General features: G+C 40.4%; 1 protein-coding gene across 3 annotated transcripts in view; it reads left to right on the forward strand.

Moving 5' to 3' along the window:
• Positions 1-600: 600 nt before the first annotated feature.
• LOC114653613 (leukocyte elastase inhibitor-like) overlaps positions 601-26,968 on the forward strand; it is a 43,359-nt gene continuing 16,991 nt past the window's right edge. Inside the window, exon 1 of one of the 3 annotated variants that reach the window (XM_051928856.1) lies at positions 601-781. In XM_051928856.1, coding sequence (XP_051784816.1) covers positions 617-781 — 165 coding nt within the window. In that variant the 5' untranslated portion in view covers positions 601-616. Of the gene's footprint in view, positions 782-23,607; positions 23,769-26,968 lie in introns of those variants that run through there. The other 2 variants (XM_051928857.1, XM_051928855.1) reach the window with 2 other exon arrangements.

Below are 26,968 nucleotides of genomic sequence, written 5' to 3' on the forward strand. Positions count from 1 at the left end.
TGTCAAAGAAACAGTCTTTTCTTGTAAGAAACGATTAGTGTAAGAGCTTGAATATTGTTAAATGGGCATTAATTGCATGATTTTGTATACAACAGGTCTGTAACAAATTGGCAATAGAGTTAAACACTGAGAACCTCATATGAATTGGCCAGCTTTCTTTCACTTATTTTTGGTGTATTATCAAATAATCAATAAAAAACAAAAGAACTAATAGCATGTTTTATATGACTATATTGGTTCATTCCATTGTATCTTCCAGCTATTTCTTGAATGAAGGAGCAGGATATCTGCTCCAGAATAAAGTAATATACAAAATAATTTTTCATGCCTAGGCAGATTTATGATTAATATGTCATTATATGAAACTGAGATTACAATGTCAGCACCTGTTCAACGTTTATTATAGTGTACCCCAAAAATTATAAACTCATCCTCTTACATACTTAACTCTCTTTTTTACAAGCCTTTAATACCAACTTGTATTGCTTAGACATGTTATATTTTGATTCTTTGGAATATATTTTTTGCAAACTGTACAGAACAAAAAATTAATTTAATGACAATTGATACATAGATTTATGTTTATTATTTGATAGATTGGTTCCAACACCAAGTTATGGAGACTCTGAGTGAAGCAAATTCTCAGTTCTCCCTGGACCTGTTTAAGAAGTTAAGTGAGACTAACAGTGGTGATGTCTTCTTTTCACCATTAAACATCTCCACTGCTCTTGCTATGGTTCTTTTAGGAGAACGAGGTGACACTGCTGCACAGATTGAACAAGTGAGCATACATGAAGGATGTATAGAAGGATGCACAGAAGCATATTCAATTTGTTGTTGTAATGTTTCTTGTACATTTTGATTTGTGTTTTTCTTATATGTAACTGTCTTCTTTGTGTGTATTGTATAGTATTTTTTTTACTTTAATATTTTTGTATTAGGCTTTTTTGTTTGCATTTTTATTTTTTATTTTCATTTTATTGTTTATGACGTTTTTGTTTTTAATTTAAAAGTTTACATTTTGAAATTCAGAATGACTGTAATTTTAAGTAGTGATGTTCATTTGGAACATGTATTATATTTTTCATATAGCTTACTCCTCTGGTCCTCAGTGACACAGCCTACCAATCAGTACTGGGAGTATCAGAAGGAAATCTTTGTCAATAAAGGTCTTGATAACAATATCTTACAAAAAGAAGTACCCTATGTTTAATTTCTAAATGAAAAGACTAAATACAAAAAGGAAAGACAAGGCAAACTGCAACATGTATTCCTGACAGTAGCTCCTGTTTATACCTGTACTAATTATTCTTAAAGGATAAGTTTGATATTTTTCAAGTCTGTTATTTCTTCACAAAGATCATTATTGCTGCATTTGCCTTGAAAAAATGTGCTGTAAAATTAAGTGTTTTGTAAAAATTTTAAAAAATACATAGCCAGTCCTGGGGCCTCATGTATAAACGGTGCATACGCACAGAAATGTTGCGTACGAACGTTTCCACGCTTAAATCGCGATGTATAAAACCTAAACTTGGTGTAAATCCTCGCACATTTCCACGGTAACTCATACCTTGGCGTACACAATTTCTCCGCTCGGTTTTGCAGACTGGCGGCACCCAGCGTCAAAGCAGTGCTACTGTTCCTGCGTGGTCACCCTTTCTTTCTTAGCTCCACATTCCTGACACGGCTTTATAAATACACTGAAACTAACTGCATATTGTTTATTAGTGTAATGCATCTGATTGTAATTAACCTGCAGCAATATAATGGTCCAGGGAATAGCCATAGTATTCCAAATACCATAACTGCTTTAGCGTTATAACTCTCACTGCATCTTCTTCTTCTTTCAGCTGCTCCTGTTAAGGGTTGCCACAGCAGATCATCTTTTTCCATTTTTCTCTCACTGCACCACTCGGAGTATTTATATCACTGTTTCTGAGTGGGGAATCACAGCAGCAGCTGATCGGAAAAGAGAAATATCGGTATACAGCATGAAGCAGACGCTGCCTGAGCCACTGCAAAACGCTTTAGAGACTTCCCAGTTCGGACTTCGCGGTTTAGAAAAGGTTTCATCCCAAGAACTCTAAACGCACTCAATCAGTCCATCAAGTGCTCCTTGTAGAACTGTTTACTTATAAGTACAATTACCTCACTGTAAACTTGCACTACAGTTATAATATTGCACAACCTGCGCCACTTTATAAAGCGCGTATTTACATATGATGACGGTATTCATTTTTAAGATGAAATGCAGAAAAATATGTTGATTATATTATACAGATAAAACTTTAACTTCATTTAAATAATCTTTATTGTTAATAATTAAACATGTGAGGACACGGTGCCGCAGCGCTAGCTAGTTCAGGGATTGTTTCTTGCTGGTGCTGACGCGACACTGGAAGGATAGACGGATATAATAATTAAACATGTACTACGAAGATATTTCAATGTTCCTTAAAAGTTTTGAAGAATCGGCATTTTAAGCTTACAGATGGCTTCACGTCTATTACAGAGCTGATTGTGTGGTGATTGGGTTTTTGGAGAATAAAAAGTAAGGACAGGAATTGGAGGTTAGTACGTTTGAAAGAGACAGTACTTCTGTAATAAATTATTTCATCGAAGGTCGCGCATGGCACCGCAAGCCTCTTGCGTGAGACATGAACAAGCACTGCACCACCGTGTTCCCATGTTTAATAACATGCTTTCATTCCTATCATCATGAAAAAGATATCACGTATACATCTCAGCATTTTAATTATTCAGAGAGCTGTAATATCACGAATGTAATGGATTATGTGTCCTGTCGGAGAAAGAGAAAGCCCGTTTAAGAAGTAGGTAGCGATTCACACATGTAGAGCACATAGAAGATCAAATACAGAACAAAGCATTTAATGTGCCACTTTAGTTACAATGGGATTTGAGAAACTAGTAAATTAAACGATTTTAAGATGAAGTTTATGATGTTCTACTTTAATGGCAAAATAAACTACGTGATTAAAGTGGAAATTTCGAGGTTAAAGTTGACATTTCGTGCTTTTTTCCCACTGTGTGCCTATTGTTTTTGTCTGTACCCTAATAAGCTTTCATATGACACTCAGACGGTGGGCTACGACTCGCCTTTTCACGGCGACTTTAATATGTGATTTCTTTTTTATTTCGGGCACTGTGCGACTTTGTGAACTTGAGCCTTCGAGTTTCTCCTACACTCTGTCACTCGATCAACTTCCTTTTGTTGATTATACCACTGTTTAAACCAACAATAGTAAGTTTTTCCTTTGCCTCCACTTGGTATTCGCTGAAATTCTTATATTTCCCCCCGTGCTTTTCCCATTGTCTTTTCACAGAAGCCTATTTATATTGATTTGCATATTTAAAGAGGCGTAATTCTGGGAGGAGTTGGGGCGGGACAGAAGGCGCGTGCACGTACGTTACTTTTCACACTGATTGGGATTTATGTAGTGGAAGAACGTGAAAGTTTGCGTACATACAGATTCCTGCATCTGGATTTTTCTGTGCGTACGCACATTCCCGCTTTTGTGCTTACGCCATGTTATAGTGTGAGTTCTACGCAAGGCGTTATACATGAGGCCCCTGGTGTTTTACAATGGAACATATGGGGCAGAAACAGAACAGAAAATATAAACATAAAAACTTTTGCAATAAAAGGAAACATACATTCCATGCATATTCGTGACAACAAAAGAGAACTAATAAATTTTATCATGTGGTATGAACATTTTACTTTGATTTTGTCTTTATGGAGGAAACCAGTCCCCAAGGACAGAAACACTTTGCAAATAGTTAAGGGTGCATTTGCCTGTAGAAATGAGAACACACTTCACTGATATCAGTTCTGTGGTGGCATGAAGACACGCTTCGCTGGAGGTTCACAAAAAGTGTGCACGAGGCTTAAAGGCCTACATTTTCACACACATGCCTCAAGATAAATTGGGACCATGATATAGGTGTTAGTCTGCCATTTTTGAGGAGGGAGCTTAAATGGTTACCAGAACAAAGAGAAAGGGCCCAGGACTAGTTAGAAAGCTACTAAGTAGTGGATAGGAAGGAACATTGCACACATGCTAGCATGGAAGAGTTAGTAGTGCTTTGTTACAGGGATGAGGCACATTGCATAGCCAACATTTTTGACGTGTGTTCGTATTGGAGTCCAAAGAACGTCCACAGAGAATTGATGGGAAAACCACACTACTACATAAAACACATGAGCAGAGCCTCGGGTTGTCTTTCAGTCTTCTGCTCTGCTAATCATCCAGTTACTGTGAAGAGTGTGAAAATTACTTCAGATTATTTTATTTATTCGTTAGTTTCATTTGATGTTGCGTCTCTTTTTGTTCCTTACATCTTTGCAGGAAGAAAAATATTTTATTTGTGCATTTACTTTTCACTGCATAGCACCTGAAAGTGCAGTTGCAGTTGTGTATATTGCAAATAGCCCTTTATTTTTCATTTTTACATTTTTCTTGTGCGTCATTGCTGATTTGACTGTGTTTTGAAATAAGTGCATGCTTCTGACTTTTGATAATTGTTTTATTGGTGCTTTCTGCAATAAAGGACCGCTATTGATTTTACACCATATCACTTGTCTGTGTCTGTCACTCACTACTGGTTTCTGGCCACCCAACAACAAGATACCCAGATTTTAATCAAAGCATGGGTTCAAATGCACAGGACATCACATACAAACAAAAGTATTCAATACATAATAATAACAGAAAGCAAATAATGTACATTAGTAATAATGAGCTAAGTATATATGAGTAGACTGACAGTATGGGAGGACACAGTATGGTACAGAATGTTTAAATTAGAGAATTAATGACCATAATTCAGCAATAAGAAAACAAATTAGAGAATATACTGTAGTTATCTCATGGTAACATATTTAATTTTGAGTATTTTTGAACATGACTCAGATAAATCTTTAAAGAAGACAAAGAGAGAGAGCCTCATAAATTACATAGCACTCAACTCGACTTTGTGTTTTTTGTTTATTTTTTTTCTGAAAATGAGTGTTGCCTGTCTGCTTTTCTACTTCCCATCTTTGAATGCGACTATCGGTGTGGCACTTATTCTTTTACTCTTTTTGCCTGCCGTCTTTTCTGGTTTGGGCTGCTTTTGCAGTGTTACCGCTTGTGCATATTAAATCTTGAAATCCTTCGAGTAACTAATTAACTAACTAACACCAACCCACCCACACACACAGCTTGTGTGAAACAAATGCACCCGTACTTTCATAATTTTGTTGCAGCCTATAGTGGAGTCAGGCACAGAGAAGCTCAGCTGCTGAGAGAGCGTCTCAACTGTTGCAGGGCCTGCATTGGTGAAGCAGGTGAGATGCTAATGAAACAGAGGCACAGGGCTTATTGGTTTTTAAAGGCTGGCTTCCTTCATTGTGTTTTTAACCTCAGTTTTAAAGGATTGTTTTAAGGATCCCATGGGATTACCCCTCGCAAACTGTTTTAGACGCTGCATTCAGCAATTCACATCCGCAACAAACATGCCTCTTCTTACATGGTCCTGCCGCGTCCACACTCGTTCTCAAAGCATACACACCGCCTGGTCATGTGCCCGCTCGCAAGAGCAACTCACGGAGACCTGCCCACCAACTCTAAGACCATGGCATGTAAAACAGTTTGCGATGGTGGTGCGTGCGTCATAACTGAAAAGAATAATGAAAAGTCAACGTGGCTCAGAGGTGCATGTGGACTCCTAGCACAGACGAAAGCGACTTACGGGGGTGGTCGGTGAGTTGTTGCGTTCGGGCACATGATCAGGCAGTGGGAATGCCTAGAGAGCGAGGGTGGATGTGGGCCAGGGAATAAGGAGTGTTGGTGGGCGGGGAATTGTTTTCCGTGTTCCTGCAGGACCATCTAAGAAGACGCATGTTTGTCGCGGATGCGAATTGCTGTATGTAGCGTGTAAAACAGTTTGCGGTGTTGCACGCGGTCGTACGTCGTAACTGAAAAGTCAACGTGACTCAGAGCTGCATGTGGACTGTAGCACAGACAAACAGAAATGACGGTGTGTTTTACGAGGCATCGCGTCCGAGTTGGTGGGCGTGGCTCTGCGAGTTTTCTTTGTATCCAATGGTCTTAGAGTTGGTGGGCGTGGCTCCTTCCTGCATGCTTTCATAGGTGTCTTGCCCGCTCTGGCGGCGGCTTAGAGAATTATATATATAGATACCTCTAAAAAAACAGCACAGCTGTATTAGGATCTGACAATAAAATGTTGTTATTTATGTCCACACAACAGACAATGAATCTTTAAAAAATATTTTGCCATGAATGCAGAACTTTTATACAATTTCAAGTATATCGCTGGTATACTGGTAACAGACATACAAAAACAGAAAATATAGACTTGTAATAAAATTAACATACATACAGTTGTCAAAAGTGGCCCTTTCCTGCCTTGTTTGCAGGTTCCTCCTCCTCTTGCATTTACAGGCTGTACAGTTTTGTAGTATTCTGCAAAAGTCACAGGTAAAACTGATGCACCTAATGCTCCTCTAAATGCTCTTCTTACCATATACAGTTATTCTTATGTTGTCTTTGACTGGTTATGTGTTTTCCTACACCATCATTTGATGTTTTTGCTTATATATCTATTTCATTTTTGTTTTTAAATCTGCACTATTACTGTATACCCTATATGTATACTAGTGTCACTTTCAACGTCCTAATTATTTGCATTTGTATTCTGCAGAACATTTTAAGTAAGCGGAAAAAAAGGCCAAAAAGTGCTGTATGGAACATATTGGTTTTATTTAATGCAAATACAGGTATCAGCAAAGTAATATGTTACCCATTACAAATAAGTCATGTAAGGTTTTGTTTATTAAATCAAATGTATTTTACTTGTTGACACATGGATATATCACATAACTCATCGAAATACCAACCCTTTCATGCAGGATTTCATTGATGAAACTAGGAAGTTGTACCACGCAGAAGGTGTAGACTTCATCACTTCTTGAGAAATGATCAGGCAAAACATTAATTCTTGGGTGGGGAAACAGACGGAACGTAAGGCATAACAACCACCTTTTAACACATGGAAAGGAGGCACTTTATTATCAGCTGAACAATACTTTGTATTCTTGGTAGTGTTCAGGTATAATTCTCTCGATACACACTTTACAGCTGCCTGTGGTTTTCTTATTATGGAAGAAAAGGTCCAAGAGCCAAGTGGTAGTTACAGAGTAGTGCAACATTAAGATATTTAAACAAGATGTCCAACCTTAAAAATGTGCAATTAAAATTAACTTTGTAATTGTATTGTAGTGTTACATAGGCGTAATGTGTTTATCCCTCTTCAAGATTGAAAAAAAAAACTTACTTATGAAAATCTTATGTTGTGTACCTTCTTCTTCATCTTCCGGGTGCTCCTGTTAGGGGTTGCCACAGAAGATCATCTGCTTCCATGTCGTCCTGTCTTCTGCATCTTGCTCTGTTACACCCACCACCTGCATGTCCTCTCTCACCACATCCATAAACCTTCTCTTAGGCCTTTTTCTTTTCCTCTTGCCTGGAAGCTCTATTATTAACATCCTTTTCTCAATATACCCAGTATCACTCCTCTGCACATGTCCAAACCAACGTAATCTCAACTCTCTGACTTTGTCTCCCAACCTTCCAACCTGAGCCGACCCTTTAATGTACTCGTTTCAATTCCTGTCCATCCTCGTCACACCCCAGTGCAAATCTTAGCATCTTTAACTTTGCTACCTCCAGCTCTGTCTCCTGCTTTCTGGTCAGTGCCACCATCTCCAACCCATATAACATAGCTGGTTTCACTACCGTCCTGTAGACCTTCCCTTTCACTCTTGCTGATACCCATCTGTCACAAATCACTCCTGGCACTCTTCTCCACCTATTCCACCCTGCCTGCACTCTCTTTTTTACCTCTTCCACAATCCCCATTACTCTGAATTGTTGATCCCAAGTATTTAAACTCATCCACCTTCACCAACTCTGCTCCATGCATCCTCACCATTCCTCTGACCTCCCTTTCATTCACACACATGTATTCTGTCTTGTTCTTATTGACCTTCATTCCTCTCCTCTCTAGAGCAAACCTTCAACTCTCCAGGTTTCTCCTCAACCTGCTCCCTACTCTTGCTACAAATCACAGTGTCATCAACAAACATCATAGTTCACGGGGACTCCTGTCTAATCTCGTCTGTCAACCTGTCTATCACCATTGCAAATAAGAAAGGGCTCAGAGCTGATCCCACCTCCATGTTGAATGTATCCGTCACTCCTACTGCAGTTCTCACCACTGTCACACTTCCCTCGTAACATATCCTGTACAACTCTTACGTACTTCTCTGCCACTCCCAACTTCCTCATACAATACCACAACTCCTCTCGAGGCACCCTGTCATATGCTTTCTCCAGGTCCACAAAGAGGCAATGCAACCTCTTCTGGGCTTCTGTATACTTCTCCATCAACACCCACAGAGGAAACATTGCATCTGTGGTGCTCTTTCCTGGCATGAAACCATACTGCTGCTCACTAATCATCACCTCCCTTCTTAACCTAGCTTCAACTACTCTTTTCCATAACTTCATGCTGTGGCTCATCAATTTTATTCCCCTGTAGTTACTACAGCTCTGCATATCCCCCTTATTCTTAACAATTGGTACCAGTACACTTCTTCTCCACTCCTCAGGCATCCTCTCACTTTCCAAGCTTCCATTAAAAAATCTGGTTAAAAACTCCACTGCTATCTATCCTAAACACCTCCATGCTTCCACAGGTATATCATCTGGACCAATGGCATTTACATTTTTCATCCTTTTCATAGCTGTCCTTACTTCCTCCCTGTTAATCCATTGCACTTCCTGATTTACTATCTCCACATCATCCAACCTTTTCTCTCTCTCATTCTCTTTATTCATCAGCCTCTCAAAGTACTCTTTCCATCTGCTAAACACACCCTCCTCATTTGTGAGTATGTTTCCATCTTTATCCTTTATCACCCTAACCTGCTGCACATCTTTCCCAGCTCGGTCCCTCTGTCTAGCCAATTGGTACAGGTCCTTTTCTCCCTCCTTAGTGTCCAGCCTCTCATACCACTCATCATGCGCCTTTTCTTTAGCCTTTGCCACCTCTCTCTTCACCTTGAGCCTTATCTCCTTGTACTCTTGTCTTATTCTGTATTTCTCTGACTATCCCACTTCTTCTTCGCCATCCTCTTCCTCTGTATACTCTCCTGTACTACCCCATTCCACCACCAGGTTTCCTTTTCCTCATTCCTCTTTTCAGATGTCACGGCAAGCACCCTTCTTGCTGTCACTCTTACTACTTAAGAAAAGATCTGTCTAGTATGGGTATGATAAATGTCTTTCACGCCAGTGATTGTAACCTGAGTAGAATTTCCAGTGCTGAAGGTTTATATGTGTCAGAGGTGACTCACAAGGATTTTTCTGGATATGAATGAAGAAGGCACTGTTGCAGCTGCAGCTACTGGTACGAGATTTAAGCCTGTATATTTGTTTTTCACACATGAGTTTAAAGCTGATCATCCATTCATATTTTTAATTAGGCACAACCCATCAAATTCCATTGTTTTCTTTGACATCTGCTGTCCATTTGTTCGTTTTCTAAACTTGCCATCAGTGTTGCAATTCTGGCACAATAAATACCCTTCATTTTAAAGTTTTTCCAAGTTTTTTATGGTTACATTATTTTTTTTTATGTTCCTATTCCCGTTGAAACTAGCTGTATTTAGCAATACTGAAAACAACTTGTTTTGCACTTGAAAAATCCAAACATGCCTTTTGGGAAATTCTAAATTCTAAAAAACTAATACTGAAAACTGTATAAAAAGTAATTCAGGTAGAAATGGAATTGTTTATTACATTCTATACTGAAGTCAACATAAAACAATGGTTTAAAAGCATTCACCTATATTATATATACTTTCTTTTATTAAAACACGCTAAAATTCTGGAAAACTGCTCATCAACTAGCATTGAGGCCATGCTGGTCAGCTGTGTCTTCCGCTGGACCGGGCACGTTGCCCACATGGATGAGTCTCGGCTTCCCCGGATGGTCCTGTATGGTGAACCCACTGAAGGATCCCAAAGTCAATGTGGACCAAAGAAACACTGGAAGGATACTTGAAGCATTTTTTCAAGGCCTGCTCCATTCCACATATGTAGCTTGAGACACTTGCCGGGATCCATGCACGTTGGAGATGAACAATAATTGAAGGAGTCCATCAGTTCGAACAACAATGGACCCATCACAAAGAGGAGAAGGGAATGGCATGACATCTCCATTGAAACCATCCCACTGTGCCTGGGGAGCATTTCCCTTGCCTATTGGGCCGCCTAATCTGCCTTTCCCCAAATTGGCCTCCTCTCCCACCATTGTACACAAAGGATTGGAAGTGACGTAGATGTACAAATGGATGGACAGCGTCATTGTTGGATTGATGGATAGCCATGACCTAATTAAAGCAATTTATATCTCGCTTATGTTATCTTAAAGAATGTGAGCAGAATTAGCATGTACAAATAAATCAGCTCTGTTTATAGTGATGAAAAATAAAATCAATGACATTATGGTGGCAATGATCAAACATTCGGCATCTGTTTAATGTAATATACTCACCTATGAAATCTAACACACCAGAGAGCTTATTATCTTTGGATGCAGAAAAAGCCTTTAAAAGAGTCAATTGGGACTGCCTATTCACCACATTGTACAAATTTAATTTTAGCCCGGATACATGTGCATGGATGAAATTACTTTACTTTTTCAGACTAGAATGTGGAACTCAGCCAGGGTGCCCTCTATTATGATTGCTCTTAGCAATCACCATTGACCATTCACTTTAGAAATGCATTAGAGATAAAGAAAATGACTTGAACTGAAAACATCACTATACACAGATGATATGTACTGTATACAGTATATCAGACCCACAAAGATCTTTACCATTAGTTCTTAATGCACTAGCAGAATTTCAGAAGATATCCAAACTCAAAATCACTCTGCGTAAAAGTGTGCTTTTTCCAGTGAACTCCCTAGCACACAAAATTAGACTGGATATTTATCCATTTACTTTATCAGAACAGTTGAAATATCTAGGGGTAAGCCTCACAAGTAAATATAAAGATATTTTTCAACACAAATTTGCAATCAGCATGGAAAAAATCAAGCAAGATTTGAACAGATTGTATGCCCTCCATGTCATATTCACACAGCGAGTGAAAATTGTCAAGAGAAACATCCTTCCCAATTTTCTTTTACTATTTCAGAACATACCTATAAACATTAGCAAATCATTTTTTAAGAAACTAGACTCAATTATAACCTAATGTATGTGGAAGTTGAGACATCCACAAATTCAAAAAGCAACTCTACAGAGACCTAAAGCAGAAGTTGGCGTGGCATTACCTAACTTTAAGTTTTATTACTGGACGGCAAATATACAGGCTATATAGACTTAGAAATTGACACAAATTGATGAATTCACTCAAGCCTGGGCTGCAATGGAAATAAAATCTTGCTGTACTTCTTATATGCCCTACTTTGTGCCCCAGTAAATACTAATTTTTGTCAATATACCAATAATTCAATTGTCCATGAATTATTCAGAATAAGGAACCAATGCAAGATGTACTTCAAGGCAGAGAGGCTTTTATCTGTTGCTCCTCTACATGATAATCACCTTTTACAACCTTGTCAAATTTACACAGTATTTAATTTCTGCAAAGCGTCTGGCATTAAAACACTTAGAGAACTGTAAATAGATAATGTTTTTGCATCTTATGAACAATTATGCTTCAAATTTAATTATCAAACAACACAATTTTTCCACTACTTTCAAATCAGAAATTTTGCTAAAAGAAACCTACCCAATTTTATTCCAGAACAAATAATGATCAGTCTTGCAGACTCAGTAAGCATCTCAACAATATATAAAAACATCTCCAAGTCTCTTCCATTCAAAGATCCTAGTGTAAGGTGGGAAAAGGATTAACATCTCAGAAAAGGAGAAGAAGGCACCCATGCACAGAATACACTCTAGCATTCAGGCTTTCAATAATTAAGCTGTAGTATTAGGGTGTTGTACTGTGTTAGCCATTATGAATGTAGAGAAAAGCCAAGCAAAATGACACCTTTTATTGGCTAACTAAAAAGATTACAATATGCAAGCTTTTGAGGCAACTCAGGCCCCTTCTTCAGGCAAGATGTCAAGATGACATCTTGCCTGAAGAAAGGGCTTTAGTTGCTTCGAAAGCTTGCATATTGTAATAATTAAGCTTAAAATGTTTCAAAAATCATATTTATCTCACTTAAAATTGTCCAAAATGTATACAGGCAAGATCCAACCTGCGAGCTTTGCAATCTATCTGTAGCCTCTCTGAGTCACATGTTTTGGAAGTGCACCAAGTTAACATCATTTTAGACAAAAATGTTTGAATGCTTGTCAAACAGCCGTAGTGCCATAATCACTTTTAACCTATTAACAGCTCTATTTGGTGTACTCACGGGTGGGCATAAAGTGGAAAACAGCAAATTGATTGTAATCGCCTATACTACACTACTAGCATGTAGACATACAGTATCTTGTGTAACTGAAAAATCCCACCCCACCTTTTATAAGTCAGTGGGTAACTGATGTTCTGTACTATTTGAAATTGGATAAAATCAAATTCTCATTTGGAGGATCTCTTCAAAACTTTTAAAAAAACATGGTGAGATTTAATTTAAAAAAAATTACATTAAGCATGTATATCAGGGGTGGCACGGTGGCGCAGTGGGTTCGCTTCCCGGGTCCTCCCTGCATGGAGTTTGCATGTTCTCCCCGTGTCTGCATGGGTTTCCTCCGGTGCTCTGGTTTCCTCCCACAGTCCAAAGACATGCAGCTTAGGTGGATTGACGATTCTAAATTGGCCCTAGTGTGTGCTTGGTGTGTGTGTGTGTCCTGTGGTGGGTTGGCACCCTGCCCGGGATTGGTTCCTGCCTTGTGCCCTGTGTTGGCTGGGATTGGCTCCAGCAGACCCCCGTGACCCTGTGTTTGGATTCAGCGGGTTGGAAAATGGATGGATGGATGGATGTATATCAGGGGTAAAGGACATTTCCCCTTCTTTTTCTTTTTTGTCTTTCTGTTTTTGCCCCTGGAGGTTGAATTCTGCTTTGTTTGGTTTTGTCTCTTTTTGTTTCTGCTTTCTTTAAGTTTATCCTTTTTCCTGGACCTGCCACTTGGTTCGCGGACTTGGCCATGTCAAAATGGCTTCTATCTTAGAGCACTGTGGCTTCACAGTACCACAACCCACCAGGTAGCCCAAATATTTGGCTTCTTCCAATCCAAAGAAACGTTTTCTTGGATTGATTTGAAGACCGGCTTCACCTAGCATCCGTAATACTGCTTGGACGTGCTGTAGGTGTTCCTTCCAGGTGCTGGAATAGATGACAACGGGGGGCGGAACACTTTGTCCACCAGACGTTGGAAAGTTGCAGGAGCCCCATGTAACCCGAATGGAAGGACACGATACTGCCAGTGCCCACTAGGGGTGCTAAACGCGGTTTTACCCTTTGCGGAATCTGTTAAAGGAACCTGCTAGTACCCTTTAGTCATGTCAAGTGTGGTCTGATATTTAGCCTGTCCAAGCCTCTCAAGGAGGTCGTCCACTCAAGGCATTGAATAAGCATCAAATAGTGAGACCTGATTAAGCCGACGGAAGTCATTGCAAAACCTCCAACTCCCGTCGGGCTTAGAAACCTAGACAATTGGGCTGGACCAGGGACTATGACTCTCCTCTATGACTCCTAGGTCCAGCATGCGCTTGATTTCCAGTTCCACTTCAGCTTTATTTGCCTCAGGAAGACGATAGGGGCGTTCTCGGACGATGACCCCAGGCTCAGTCACAATATCGTGGGCAATCAGAGAGGTTCTTCTGGGTTTTTCGTCTACCACCTCCAGCACGGATGAGATAACTGCTTCGAGCTCTCGCCTCTGTCGTGTATTCAAATTAGACCCGAAGTTAAGTGTGTTAGTTTGAGCAAAGAAGGAGCGGGGCTGGCCGGAGGAAGGATCAGGGTCCCTTTCCCTCCACAGCTTCAGCAGATTCACATGATATATCCGCTCACTCGGTTGACGATTGGGTTGTTTCACCAAATAGTCGACGAGTCCTTTTCTCTCCTTGACTTCATATGGTCCTTGCCAATGGGCAAGTAATTTAGAGTGAGAGGTGGGTACCAATACCATGACTCGACCCCCCGGTTGAAACTCCCGAAGTGTCGTGCCACGGTCATAATAATGGGCCTGTGCTGATTGCGCCTCCTCCTTGTGACTTTTTAATATGGGCCTAATTTTCTCAAATCTATTGCGTAATTGCGCGATATATTCCAAAATATTAGTGGAGTGAAGAGCCTCTCCTTCCCAACCTTCTTTTAAAATATCCAATATACCCCGGGGTTGTCGTCCATATAATAATTCAAAGGGTGAGAACCCCGTGGAGGCTTGAGGGACTTCCCTGTAGGCAAAGAGTACAAGGGGGAGAAGTTGATCCCAATTCCTCCCGTCCCCGCTGACCACCAAGCGAAGCATTTGTTTGAGAGTTTGATTAAATCTCTCTACTAAACCATCGGTTTGAGGATGATACACCACGGTTTTCAAGTGCTTTATTTTAAGTAACTTGGCCGTTTCCGAGGTAAACGGGGTCCCTTGATCCATAAGGATTTCTTTAGGAACCCCAACTCGCGCAAAGACACCCATTAGTTCCCGTGCGATTGCTTTAGAATTGGCTGAGCGCAACGGAACAGCTTCTGGATATCGGGTTGCATAATCCACGAGGACTAATATATATTTATATCCTTGGGCCGAGGGTTCCAGTGTCGACCCTCCTAGCAATTTGCCACAGCTGACATTCGGGACATGAAATACAGAAGCGGCGAACCTCCTCATTAATTCCCGGCAAATAGAAACGGAGCTTAATGCGCTCTAGTGTTTTCTTGGTGCCCAGGTGGCCTCCTAGGAGGTGGGCGTGCGCTAACTCACAAACTTGCTGCCGGAAAGTTAGTGGGATTAGCAACAGCTTCCGCACCCCCCCCCTCGTGCTCACTGACTCAATATAATAAATCATTATCTAAAACAAAGTGGGGCCCTTGCGGCATGGGCTGATTGGTGCGTTGGCCGTTGACTAGGACAACTGCATTCTTAGCAAATTTAAGGGAATCATCATTCCACTGTTCCCTTTTAAATGAGGCCGGTGTTTGTCTAAATTGAAAGCTCAGATCTGAGAGAGGGTCTGGTCTGACCTCAAGGGGCGGAGAATCATCCCGTTCTGGCGAGACGCGGACAGATGACGTAATGGCCCGCAACGGTCCAGGAAGTTCCTCATCCTCCTCTTGGTCTCCCATACCTCTCTCCACTGGCTGCGAACACGGTGTGGAGACAACCTGAGACGGTGTATTCCCGTCTGTTACTAGGCCCCATTTCGGATTAGGAGAGATCAGTATTTCACCGCTTTTAATATCAGACCAGTCTCGCCCGAGAATCACAGCACACGGTGGATTTGGGAGGATGATCAATCTTTTAAGTGATCCTCCGTGACTGATGAAACATCGAGCGGATTTATAGGAGCGGACATCTCCGTGTACACAGGTAATTCTGGTCTTTATTTTTAACCATTGTCGCGGTAGTACGTATCGGCGGTCAACAATAGAGATGTTGCTGCCGGAATCACACAGAGCTTCAACTTTGTACCCATTTACAATGACCTCTCCCTTATGAGCCATTAACAAGGGGTTTGAAAGCGCACGCAATCCACCCCTCTCTCTCCATGCACATTCTGCCTCGCTCCCGAGCGAAGGATGTGCCCATGGAATCGGGGACTCCGGTGCAAACTCCGGTTTATGCTGAGAGGGCAGATTAAGAGGGATGTAATCTCTACGGCGTCTGCTAAAGGACAGTTCTGCTCTCCCAAATTGCGAGGCTGTCCTCGAGGTTTCAATGAGCTCCACGAGCTTGGTGACATTAGAAAATTCTCCCCAGACCGGCTGGGTGTAAACATAAAGCAGGCCACTTTTTTGACCAGTGGAAAGGTGGTGCATTCGGCTGGCTTTAACCAACCTGCTACCTCTTCCCAAAGAGCATCCAACTGCTCTTGGGTAGACCATTCAGGGTCAAATTTCCAATTCTTTAGTTTGCTCACCTGCTGGTATGGGGAATCCCCAGTTTGCTTTGGGGCCTTAGCCCCAGTGGGAAGGACAGCTCTCTCCTCCGAGAGAGCATAATAAGTCTCTGTCGCTTCCCCCATAGAAACCAGCCCACGTCTGTGTGTCCCATCGACACTCTCCCTATTTGATTTAGGTGACACGGAGCTAGACAAAGGGAGCGGCGTCTGCACCGGTTCTTTCCGAATTCCGAGACACAATCCCCACCCGAAAGCTTGGCCCAGGTACTCTCCCACCTGGATATGATTCCGGTCCGGTCCTGTTCTCTTCAGGGTTTCTTCCATCCTGCCGACTACGCCAGTGTCACAAAAATGACCAAAAGACATTGCGAAGGTTTGGGGCAGCCACCCGTATAATTGTTCCCGGCTGCAAAACTGATTAATAAGCACAGACATGTTCTTCCAACTGAGTTCAAAACAGAACTGATTCTCTTCAGGCAATATGGGGCTTTTAAAGGCCAGCGAAGGAAGTGATGTCATCCACACCGGAACCGGAAGGGACGTCATTGACTGCCCCAGAGCTGGGCGGGATTTCCCTAGAATGGTCTGCAAAAGATCAAGAGGGAAAATTAGTGCTCTTCGCCACCCCCTGGTCTGGCATGGAATCACATGTATTCAAGCCCTTTAGTTGTCTCCAAAACATACGTGTGTGACACCGCCCTCAGCAAAAAGAAAAAACACAATCATTGGGTGCCCTCTCTCGCTACTATTGCTTCAGGAGTGGCTACTACTCAGTGGATTGTCACCCTGGCATATAGCATATAAAACAACCTGATCTTGGAGTCTGGTCAGGTCCAGCCTCATTTTCCTAGTAGTAGCCTGCTGGATCTAAGCTGGACCTTCAGAGTAGCAACAAGTCTGTGGTCAGAATTCACAAACTGGGCACTTATGTAGACCCTGCAGTTTTGTAAGAGCCTCCAGTGTATGTCCACGAGGATGTGATCAATCTCCTTCACCACACCACCAGTATTGGAGTAAAGTCAAGTCCAACAATGCAGCTCAGGGCACTGGAACCAGGATCCAGCGATCTGCAGCCCCCTGACCTTTTGCATAGTCAAGGAACATGAAGCCACTTTCACCACAGTCACCAGACCCATAGGGACTGACACCATCCTCATAACCAGCCCTATCAGTGACAGTGGTTGCATTGAAGTCACCCATGACCAGAGGCATGTCACCCTGTGGGCACCCATCAACCACCAAGCAAAGTTGTGAATGAAATGTCTCCCTCACTGAGGCACACCCTGAGACAACAGAAAAGGCACCCAGAGAGTGCCTTAATCTGAGTCTTATAATAAGCTTTTTGAAAGGAGTGACATCGGACACCACTACAAGGAGCCGATCCGCCACAGCAACAGATACTCCCATGAGTATGACAGCCATAAGATTTACCAGACCAATAAAAGTTGGACCCACCTACAGAGATCTGGCCAGTTCCAGGTCTGCGCACCTCAGAGAATTCCACCACTGAAATGCTGAGCTTACAAAGCTCCTCCGACAGCAGAGGAAGATGATCATCATGCTGGAGATACAAGACATTCCACGCAGCAACCTAGATGGGCCACCTCCAATTGGGACTTGAGTGCTGCTGTGCAGCAGCTGATGCCTCAGCACCACACCAGTTCTGATCCCCAACAGGCCTGACCCCATTGGCTCTTTAACAATTTTGACTCTTCCGAGGATGGGGCTCCCGAGGGCTTTCCCCTATCCTCTTCATAAAGCAAGTAGCTTTCCTATGGGCGGCTGCAGCAGAGCTACTCCCGTGAAAAGAAGAAAAGAGTCCTGTCTGTCTCAGAGCTGCATGAAGTTTTTTTAGGGTGGATAGTGGCCACCAACCCCCATGATTTCCCTGCAATTTAATATCATACCCAGTTCACATCTGTTCAACTGCTTGTTAACACAAATATCTTATCGGCCAATCACATGGCAGCAACTCAGTACATTTAGGCATGTAGACATTGTAAAGACAACCTGCTGATGTTCAAACCAAGGCTTCAGAATGAGGAAGAAAAGATGATTTAAGTTACTTTGAATGTGGCATGGTTATTGGTACCAGATGGGGTGCTCTGAGTATTTCAGAAACTGCTGATCTACTGAGATTTTCATGCACAACCACCTCAAGTGTTTACAGAGAATGGTCCAAATGCACAACATGTCGAAGAAAAGTATGGGCTAGAACAGCAGGAGACCACACCGGGTGCCACTCCTGTCAACTAAGAACAGAAAATTGGACAACAGAATATTGGAAAAATATTGCCTGGTCTAATGAGTCTTGATTTCTGCCATGACATTCAAATGGTAGGGTCAGAATTTGGCATCAATGACATGAAAGCATGGATCCATCCTGCCTTGTATCAACGGTTCACGCTGGTGGTGGTGGTGCAATGGTGTGGGGGATATTTTCTTGGGATATGTTAGGTCCCTTAATATCAATTGAGTATTGTTTAAATGCCACTGCCTACATTCTGCTGAGGTTGACCAATTCCATCCATTTATGATTGCAGTGTACCCATCTTCTGATGGCTACTTCCAGCAGGATAACGTGCCATGCTACAAAGCTTAGATCTTCTCAAACTGGTTTCTTGACCAGTACTCAAATGGCCTCCACAGTCACCAGACCTCAATCTAATCGTACACCTTTGGGATGAGGTGGAATGGGAGATTTTCATCATGTTTGTGCAGCCGACAAATCTGCAGCAGCTGTGTGATGCTATCATGTCAAAATGTACCAAAATCACTAAGGAATGTTTCCAGCACCTTGCTGAATGTACAGGATGCCATGAAGAATTACAGCAGTTCTGAAGACAAAAGGGGGTCCAACCTGGTACTAGCTAGGTGTACCTAATAATGTGGCTGGTAAGTATATATATTGTGACCGCTGCCGCAGGGGAACCTGGCCGCTCTTCAGGAACTCCCTCTTAAACAGTTTTTCCAATGGGAAACAAACACACTCTTACACCTCCTCTTTGAGGGATCAGCTGCAGGCTTGCTTGCTCACTGAGCAAGGGACTTTCAGCATTTAAAAGACAGAGCTGCGGCCATCCTGATGTCTCACTCTCCTGTCCTCTCTTCCCCCAGACTTCCTCTGCTCCGGTTGCTGCTTCCGAGTTGTTGTACTTCCTTGAAGAAGAAGACTTTGTGTTCTTTTGACCAGGAGTCGGGGCCGAGGTTTCACTTTTGACAGCTGTTCCAAGTGTGGCCAGACCACTTCTGAAAGAGTGTAGTATTTGTATCGTCCAGAACTGCAATAAAGATTCTGCTCCTTGGAAACCCTTCTGTGTTCTCCTGTGCAACTTTGTGACCCAAGCTTGACACAATATATTTATATAGTAAAAAGGGACAAGATAAGAGAAAAAGAGTTGGGGCTCCAGCAGGACACCCCGTTTAATGTCCTAGATAGAAAGATAAAGAAGCACCATTCTTTTCCAAAACAGGTCTGACCATGTACATGTATGCTGACTTCCTGTGTTTCTGCTCATGAAGTTGATAGACTATGTGGTGGAAAAGGAGGACCTCTCAGCCAAAATTACATTAGTCATCCTTCAGGAACTTCTCATCCATTCTAGAGAAAATGGAAATCGTTTTAATGACAGTGTAACACACTTTGTGTTCTCCCGGTGGGAACCAGGACCCATAACTGTAAGACACTTTCCAGGCTCATGTGTGACAATATATTTATATATATACACACACATACATGATATATCACTCCATGCAGTTTTTCACCCTTGAAGGAATCTGCTTAGAAAATCTTCTTTAAAACCTTAGTTGGGTCTTGATACATTTCAGATTTTGTATTACACTACAAAATTGTATTAAGCTGAAAAAAAAAAAAACATTTACTAGACAAATATGAAGTTATAACCATAACATATCCAAAGCTGTACTTGTATTGTGTATGCTGTTTTTAAAGGTAAATTATGAGAACATCACATAACATTGTTAGGTCTGTTAACTGTATTTCAGGGTTGCAGGAAGCCAGAGCCTATCACTGCAACATCAGGCACAATGCAGAAATCCTTCCTGGATGTGTTCCCACTCTGCTGCAGGGCCCACTCATGCACAGATACTTCCTCACATGTAACTAATTTATAGTTACCACCTGCACATATTTGGGGACATGAAAGGTTAAAGTCCTCTGAGTAAAAATGTTTATGGATTGCTAGTTTTATCCAAGTTGTCACACATCAGATTGTGATCAAGCTGGCCACAATCTACCAAGAAATTTCTATTACCTTCCTGTTATGTTTTATATACATAAAGCTGTGCTTTTAAAGTTAGCTTTATACTGCCAGCAGCTAAATTGCTTCCTAATATTATTATTGCCTAATACTATGGTATAAATTGAACCAACCGTCTTTGGGTTAAAAAGCAGAATTACTGTGAAATGTGCTACAAAGAAGTTATTGTGAAATGGGTTAGTCACAGGAAATGGCTCACAGTCCTGAATATATTTGGAAAGCAAAATGTAACATTTCAGCCTACAATTCTGTAACTATGGCATTAGGGCCACAAATTAGGCATTCATTTAGGGTGCAGACCATTGGGGGGGGGGACCCCGCCAAACGGGTTAGCTACTAAGCAGTTGCTTGGCGCACTATTAAGCTTGGCTTAGGGTGCAAAATAACCTAGCACTGGATGTTTAAATAAAGAATATTAATTTTCTTGAATGATATTTAAAAAAATTAAGTCCATCAATTTTTATAAAACTACATTTTAATGTAAATGTCAAATAGATTTACTTTTAAATGCTAAAAGGTCTACATGTTTTTTGAGGTTATGTTGTGAGAATAAGTAGTGTCTCTGTTAATATTTCTATCATTGCTGAATGGAAAGGCTTGATATTTATAAAGAATCAAGACATGCCCTCACAACCTCAGTGCAGTCACTGAATACAATTAAGCCAGTTTCAGGGACTGGGAGGTTGAGCTGGCACTTATACCAGCAGTATAAGGCACAAGGCAAACAACATCTCTGGATGGGATATAAGCTTATGAACTCACTTTCGCACACTTCTATTGCCACTTTTATTGGAAATATTTGGAGCTGCCAACTCACCTAATATGCTCATCTCTGGAATGTGAGTGAAAAAGTTGGTAAACAGGAGGAAAAAGATTTCAGAGAGAATGAGCAAACTCCCCATAGTCTGTGACTTGGCTGGGGTTCAAGTTTCCAATGTCTGTGAGACAGCTGTGTTAACATGTGTACCACCGATTGCTCATTAAATAGCATAGAGAGCAATTCTAACAATGAATGAAAAGGCTGCCTTTAAAAGTTATTTGTACACAAAACAAAAAGTAATAAAAATGATAGAGACCAGCTTCCCAAAATCAAATGCACGTAATTGTGCATTATTTACATATACAACTTTAAAGATTCATACAGTACATACTAATAAAGAGAAGGATTATAAGATTAATAAACTAGAATGTATTCATTATTTTTTTAGTTTCTGAAACTTTTGCAGAAAGCAGACTCCATCCTGTCAACATTGGAAATAAAGTGATAACCAACAGAAGACTGGATGTCCAGTGCGTTTACATGACACATGTTCACATACACCAACACTCACTCATGACAGACCAATTTAGAGTCACCAATTAATTTGAACCATGTCTTTGAGATGTGGGAAGAATCTGGAATACCCAGAGAGCAGCCTGCAAAAATATTAGGAGAGCATCCATACTTGACAAAGACAATAACCCTGGTTAGCATTAAATTCCAATCTTCTGGAACTGTAAGGCAGTAGTGCTGACCACTGCACAGCAGTAGTGCAGACCACTGCACCACCATGTCACATTTTTTATAATAGGTAGTTTTTGTTTTTTTTTAACAAGAAGTGACTTTAAAACTCCTTTTATATATAACAAAAGGATGATAATTTGAGACTTTGCATAAAGAGTCCTGGACCTTTCAGGTCATAAACCTGATCTCTGAGCATTCCCACAGTATTGAGAAGAAATCACTTTAACGTGAAGAACTTACAATTTAAGTTTAAATAACTGGTGTTTCAAAATTGGCTCAATGAGTGTGGTTACATGCATGAGTGTGCCCTGTATTACCAGGACAAGCAGTAGACGCTGTGTGACTCTGCCCTGGATTTGAAACATTACGTTAAATCATTCATAGCACTGTACATAACTCTAGGCGTTACCTGACGCACATAGAAGTCAGCAGCCCCAGTGGCCTTATGAAGTCCTTTATATGCTGGTGTGGTAAAATGTAATTGGTAATATGGTGTTTAGATATTCTGATCAACTTGCTCATATACTGTGAAAAATATTTTCAGGCTAATTTTCCTAAAGCAAGAGATATTAATCCACGCCTAAATTATTAAGCATAAATTAAAACTGCCGTGGGAAGAGGTAGCAAAAACATGCCTGATGAGTTCCTAAGAACACCATTTACAAGTGCTCCTCCCACATTAGGATGCTTGCAGGCTCCACCTGAACGTATGCAATAGAAACAGCAACTGTTTGCAGGCTTTCGAAGTTTCAAATTCGAACTGTAAATTTCCAGGGCATTCTGATTCTTCTTAATGGAAACAACAATTACATTAGTGTTTAACTGTTGACACTTTACTGCTCATGTTTAAAACAATCCCCATTATGCCTAATTTGAACGTCTTGTAAGAACTTTTCGCATCACCCTCCCTACCTGCTAGACCAGGGGTCCTCAGTCACGGTCCTAAAGGGCCGCAGTGGCTACAGGTTTTTGCTCCAACCCAATTTGCTTAATAAGAAGTACTAATTGCTCAAGTAACACTTCTGCTTCACTTTAGATGTCTCGCTCGTTAAGATTTTGAACCCTTATTGCTTATTTTAGTCTTAAACAGCTGTAGTCTTGGTTTTTAATTGCTCCTAATTAGCAATAACATGCAAATGACAAAAGAGACCAGCATTTCTTCAGTCGGCTTGTTACCATTTACACCTGTGTGTAGCTATCATGCACTATTGGGTTTAATTAAATACTTGGAAGGAAAGTGAAGAGAAAAAAGTGAAGGACTGAAAATTACTCACCCATTTTAGCCTTCAAATCATTTGGATGATATCCTTAGAAAGGGAAAGGAAATGTAGGATATCAGAATAAGCTAACAAGCAATGAAATTAAATTATTGGCAAGAATTGCTTTCTAATTAAGCAACCAGGTTAGAACAAAAATCTGCAGCCGCACTACGGCCCTCCAGGACTGTGATTGAGGACCCCTGTGCTAGACAGATGTGCAGCAATCGCAGCTCCGTGTTGAGCTTGTATTTCTTTGCTGCACCATTGTGGAGGTTCTGTTATTAAAAGGTTTCAATCACGTTTTAGAATCGTCCACAAGTCGTAATGCATTTAAATGAAATACTGTGTCTCAGAAAGGGTTCTCGTTTTTCCGTAATTTAGCATTAGCGTGGGAAGACACTACTTGCATTGTATCATGTGGCGGGTGTGGTCATTGTTCTCGGATTGCTCCGTACATCGACTGCCAGAGCGACAACAGAGGAGAACACAGCGCAGAGCAGTCGAAGCAAAGAGGCTGGGCAGTTGTGAAGACTTCCGTTCTCTGGTACCTTTTAAAACTATATACCCTCTATGTTTTATTGTTTCTTACTTGTATTTCATTTTAACAAACGTTATAATACAAATAATATTGAGCAAATCGTGTATAATAAATAGGCTGAATCGAATCAACTTTACATTACTTTAGAACAGTGGATCTCAAACTCAGTCCTGGGGACCCCATTTGGCTGCAGGGTTTTTCCCCCCTTAATGGTCTCATTTTGTCTCTAGTAGATTTCATTTAATTTGCTGCCCTTTCTGTATTCAGAAAAGCACATCAGTATGCCTTTTTAGATTTATAAGACATTTTTAAATTTGTTTTTGCTATAGCTGTACACGCTTAACTCTTTTTTTTTCTGTTGCATTCCTAATAATGCAATTTTCTCTACACTGTTTGATCCCCTAATTTTATCCTAGCAATGACAAATAACGAGTAGAGCAGACAGGCAAACAACAAATGCAGCTGCCATCATCATCAGACTCACTGACGTGCTCATTGGTGAATAATAAATTAAATAACCAGAATACTTGGACAAGCAGAATGAAAATAACGTTGATGATGATAATCTTAAAAACCAAGTTAAAACACACATGAACACTCTAAATTAATCCTATATAACCACGCAAATGCAATTTACCTATCTTAGCTTTGTAAATTGACTAAACAACACAGGAGCTAGTAAACATCATTAAGCATACTCGGGCAAGGAGCGCTATTAAAAATAGAAGTTGATTGAATCAAAAACCCCTGCTTTAGATATCAAAGTGGAGCACAAAACTTATTTAATCGAGTCTTTTTCACATAGGTCGCTGAGCTGCAATTTGTAACAGAAAAACAACTTTCAGTGAATTTGTTATCTATAACTTATTGATGCGTTCCGGGGAATATGAGGTTTCGATTTCAAAGTCAAATTTCCTCCCTTACCACGGCAGTAAAAAAATAAACATCGTTGCCAGCAGAGGGCAACAACAATCTGCAATATCTACGACGCCCGCAGATGCAAGCTGCTGCGATCGGATTGGGTGCGTTCTTAAACGTGGACGCTGTTATACGTGTAATTCCGCCCTCTTTTTAATGCGTCACGAGTTTGGTGCCTCCCACACGTTCAAGTAGAAATCACGTCAGAGAACACAAACAGGCAATGGCAAAAGCTGCTTTTGTACATTGTAAATACATTACACTGGGAGTTTAAGTATCTGAAATAATTCAGAGGATATAAGACAATTATTTGTATGTAATCACACCTTAAATGGTAAATTTAAATCAGAAAAGAGGTTCTTCGACGCGGAACACACTTCGTTTACATTTCTTCACACCTGAAGTCGCATAATTCATTGGAATGAACGGATTTGAGAATATTAAATTTAAAACGTGAACAGCTTTTTAAGTACGTTTTTGGAGTCTCTTGAAGAGAACACTATAGCTGTTTAATGTGACAATGTGCATTAATAGACAAGTGTTAAATATTGTATAAAATTCATTTCTTTCAATCTCGTTTTACTTTTCTTAATAAACACATATACAGTACTCCATATAATTACTGTAAGTACGATACAATTTAAAACAGCAAATATAAATAAACAATATGAGAGAATATCCTGGGATGACAAGAAGTAGACCTCACACATTTTAAAAGAATGTACATACTGGAAACGTAGAAAGAAAATTGTCACTTTATGAAATTACAAAGATGTGCATATGGAAAAAGTGGGGCAAAGTTAAGGCAGCAGAGAAACAGGTTCTGTGTCAAGCTTTCATGGCAGCATTATTACAATCCCAGTAAAAGGGGAAGTTAAGTTGAAACTTAAAGTATAATAAGTCATGAGGGCCCTAAAGTGTGAATGTATTGTAAACACAGACAATTCACACAAACGGACACAGGAGGGTTGTTCCAGGGAGCCACAAAGCATAATGAGTATTTCATCTTGTTCTAAAGCACTATTTCTGTAATTGGGTGCTTGTCAGTTACAAACAAAGTGAATTCTGAGTTAATTTTTATTGGATTACTTTGAACCTAAGTGATGAATATTATTGTATTTTATTACATCTAAGATATGTACAGTGAACTTTACAGTACTCGTTATTATTCCCAATGCTTGTTAAAGCTGTTATTGTGTCGTGGCGAAAAATTGTCACCAGAAGGCTTTTTACCTGAAATGAAGGCTATTAGGAGTCTCGGGATAGGCAAACAGAGTCTATAGTTTTATTGCAATAAAATAACAATAATAATAACACAGACTCAACCCAATACAGCCAAATTGAGCTGAGCCCCGAACAGTTCAAAACCCAAAACTTGTACATCATTTCTTATCACTTTGACCTCGTTCAATTAGCTCATTCTGCACCTGTTTTTACTATCCATTGTTCATCTCTAGTTTCTTTTTTGCTTATTTCTGATTGGTCTTCGGCCGGGCAGATGTTTTCCTTTTTCCATCTTTGGGCTTTTCTTGTGTCATTTCGTTTTCTATGCCTTTCAAACTATGTTATAATGGTGGCCTGATGCTAAGCTTTAATTTAAGAATATGGTATGTGTTTTTATTTAATCATTGTGTGGCAGTCCTGACTTGCATTAGTATCTATACTAAGGGAGATGCTTATATATTTGTCTATATTTATTTATGCTAATACACGAATACATTAATTTTACTTTCCATACATTACATCGTCTTCCTTTTGCTGTTTCTGCTGACTCACTGTTCCAGCTGGCTTCTTGCGTGCCTACCAGAACCATTTTTTCTATATTAAGTCAGTGGTATCGTTCCTCAGCTTCCTAGCCTTGAACACAGGTGTTCTCATTCCTCCTTATCCTGTCCTCGGGTAGTTTCTGTACATTATTCTTGTCCTGTTCTATTCTTCCTCTCTTGATACTGGTAATTTTCCTTTTTTACTAGAAAATGCAATATGACTGATTTTTTAGTTAACCATTTGCTTGACCTGTCTTATTTGCTTAACATTCTAATTTATGCTTAATCTGTTTTAGAAGCTGTTACTTTTATGTCTATTTATGCTAATACTGCTAATACATAAATTTTATTCTTCCATATTATGATTTATCTCCGCATCATCTTACACTATGGAAGATGCCAGTATCTCCGTATTTAGTTGATATTGGTCTGAATACTTTGTACAGCATGAGGTTTACTAATCACAATGAACATCATTTTCAACCCTATCTGCTCACATGTTCACAAAGCACAGTTAATTTC

This window comes from Erpetoichthys calabaricus, chromosome 6 (genome assembly GCF_900747795.2).
Source record: "Erpetoichthys calabaricus chromosome 6, fErpCal1.3, whole genome shotgun sequence".
Taxonomy (NCBI): Eukaryota; Metazoa; Chordata; class Cladistia; order Polypteriformes; family Polypteridae; genus Erpetoichthys; species Erpetoichthys calabaricus.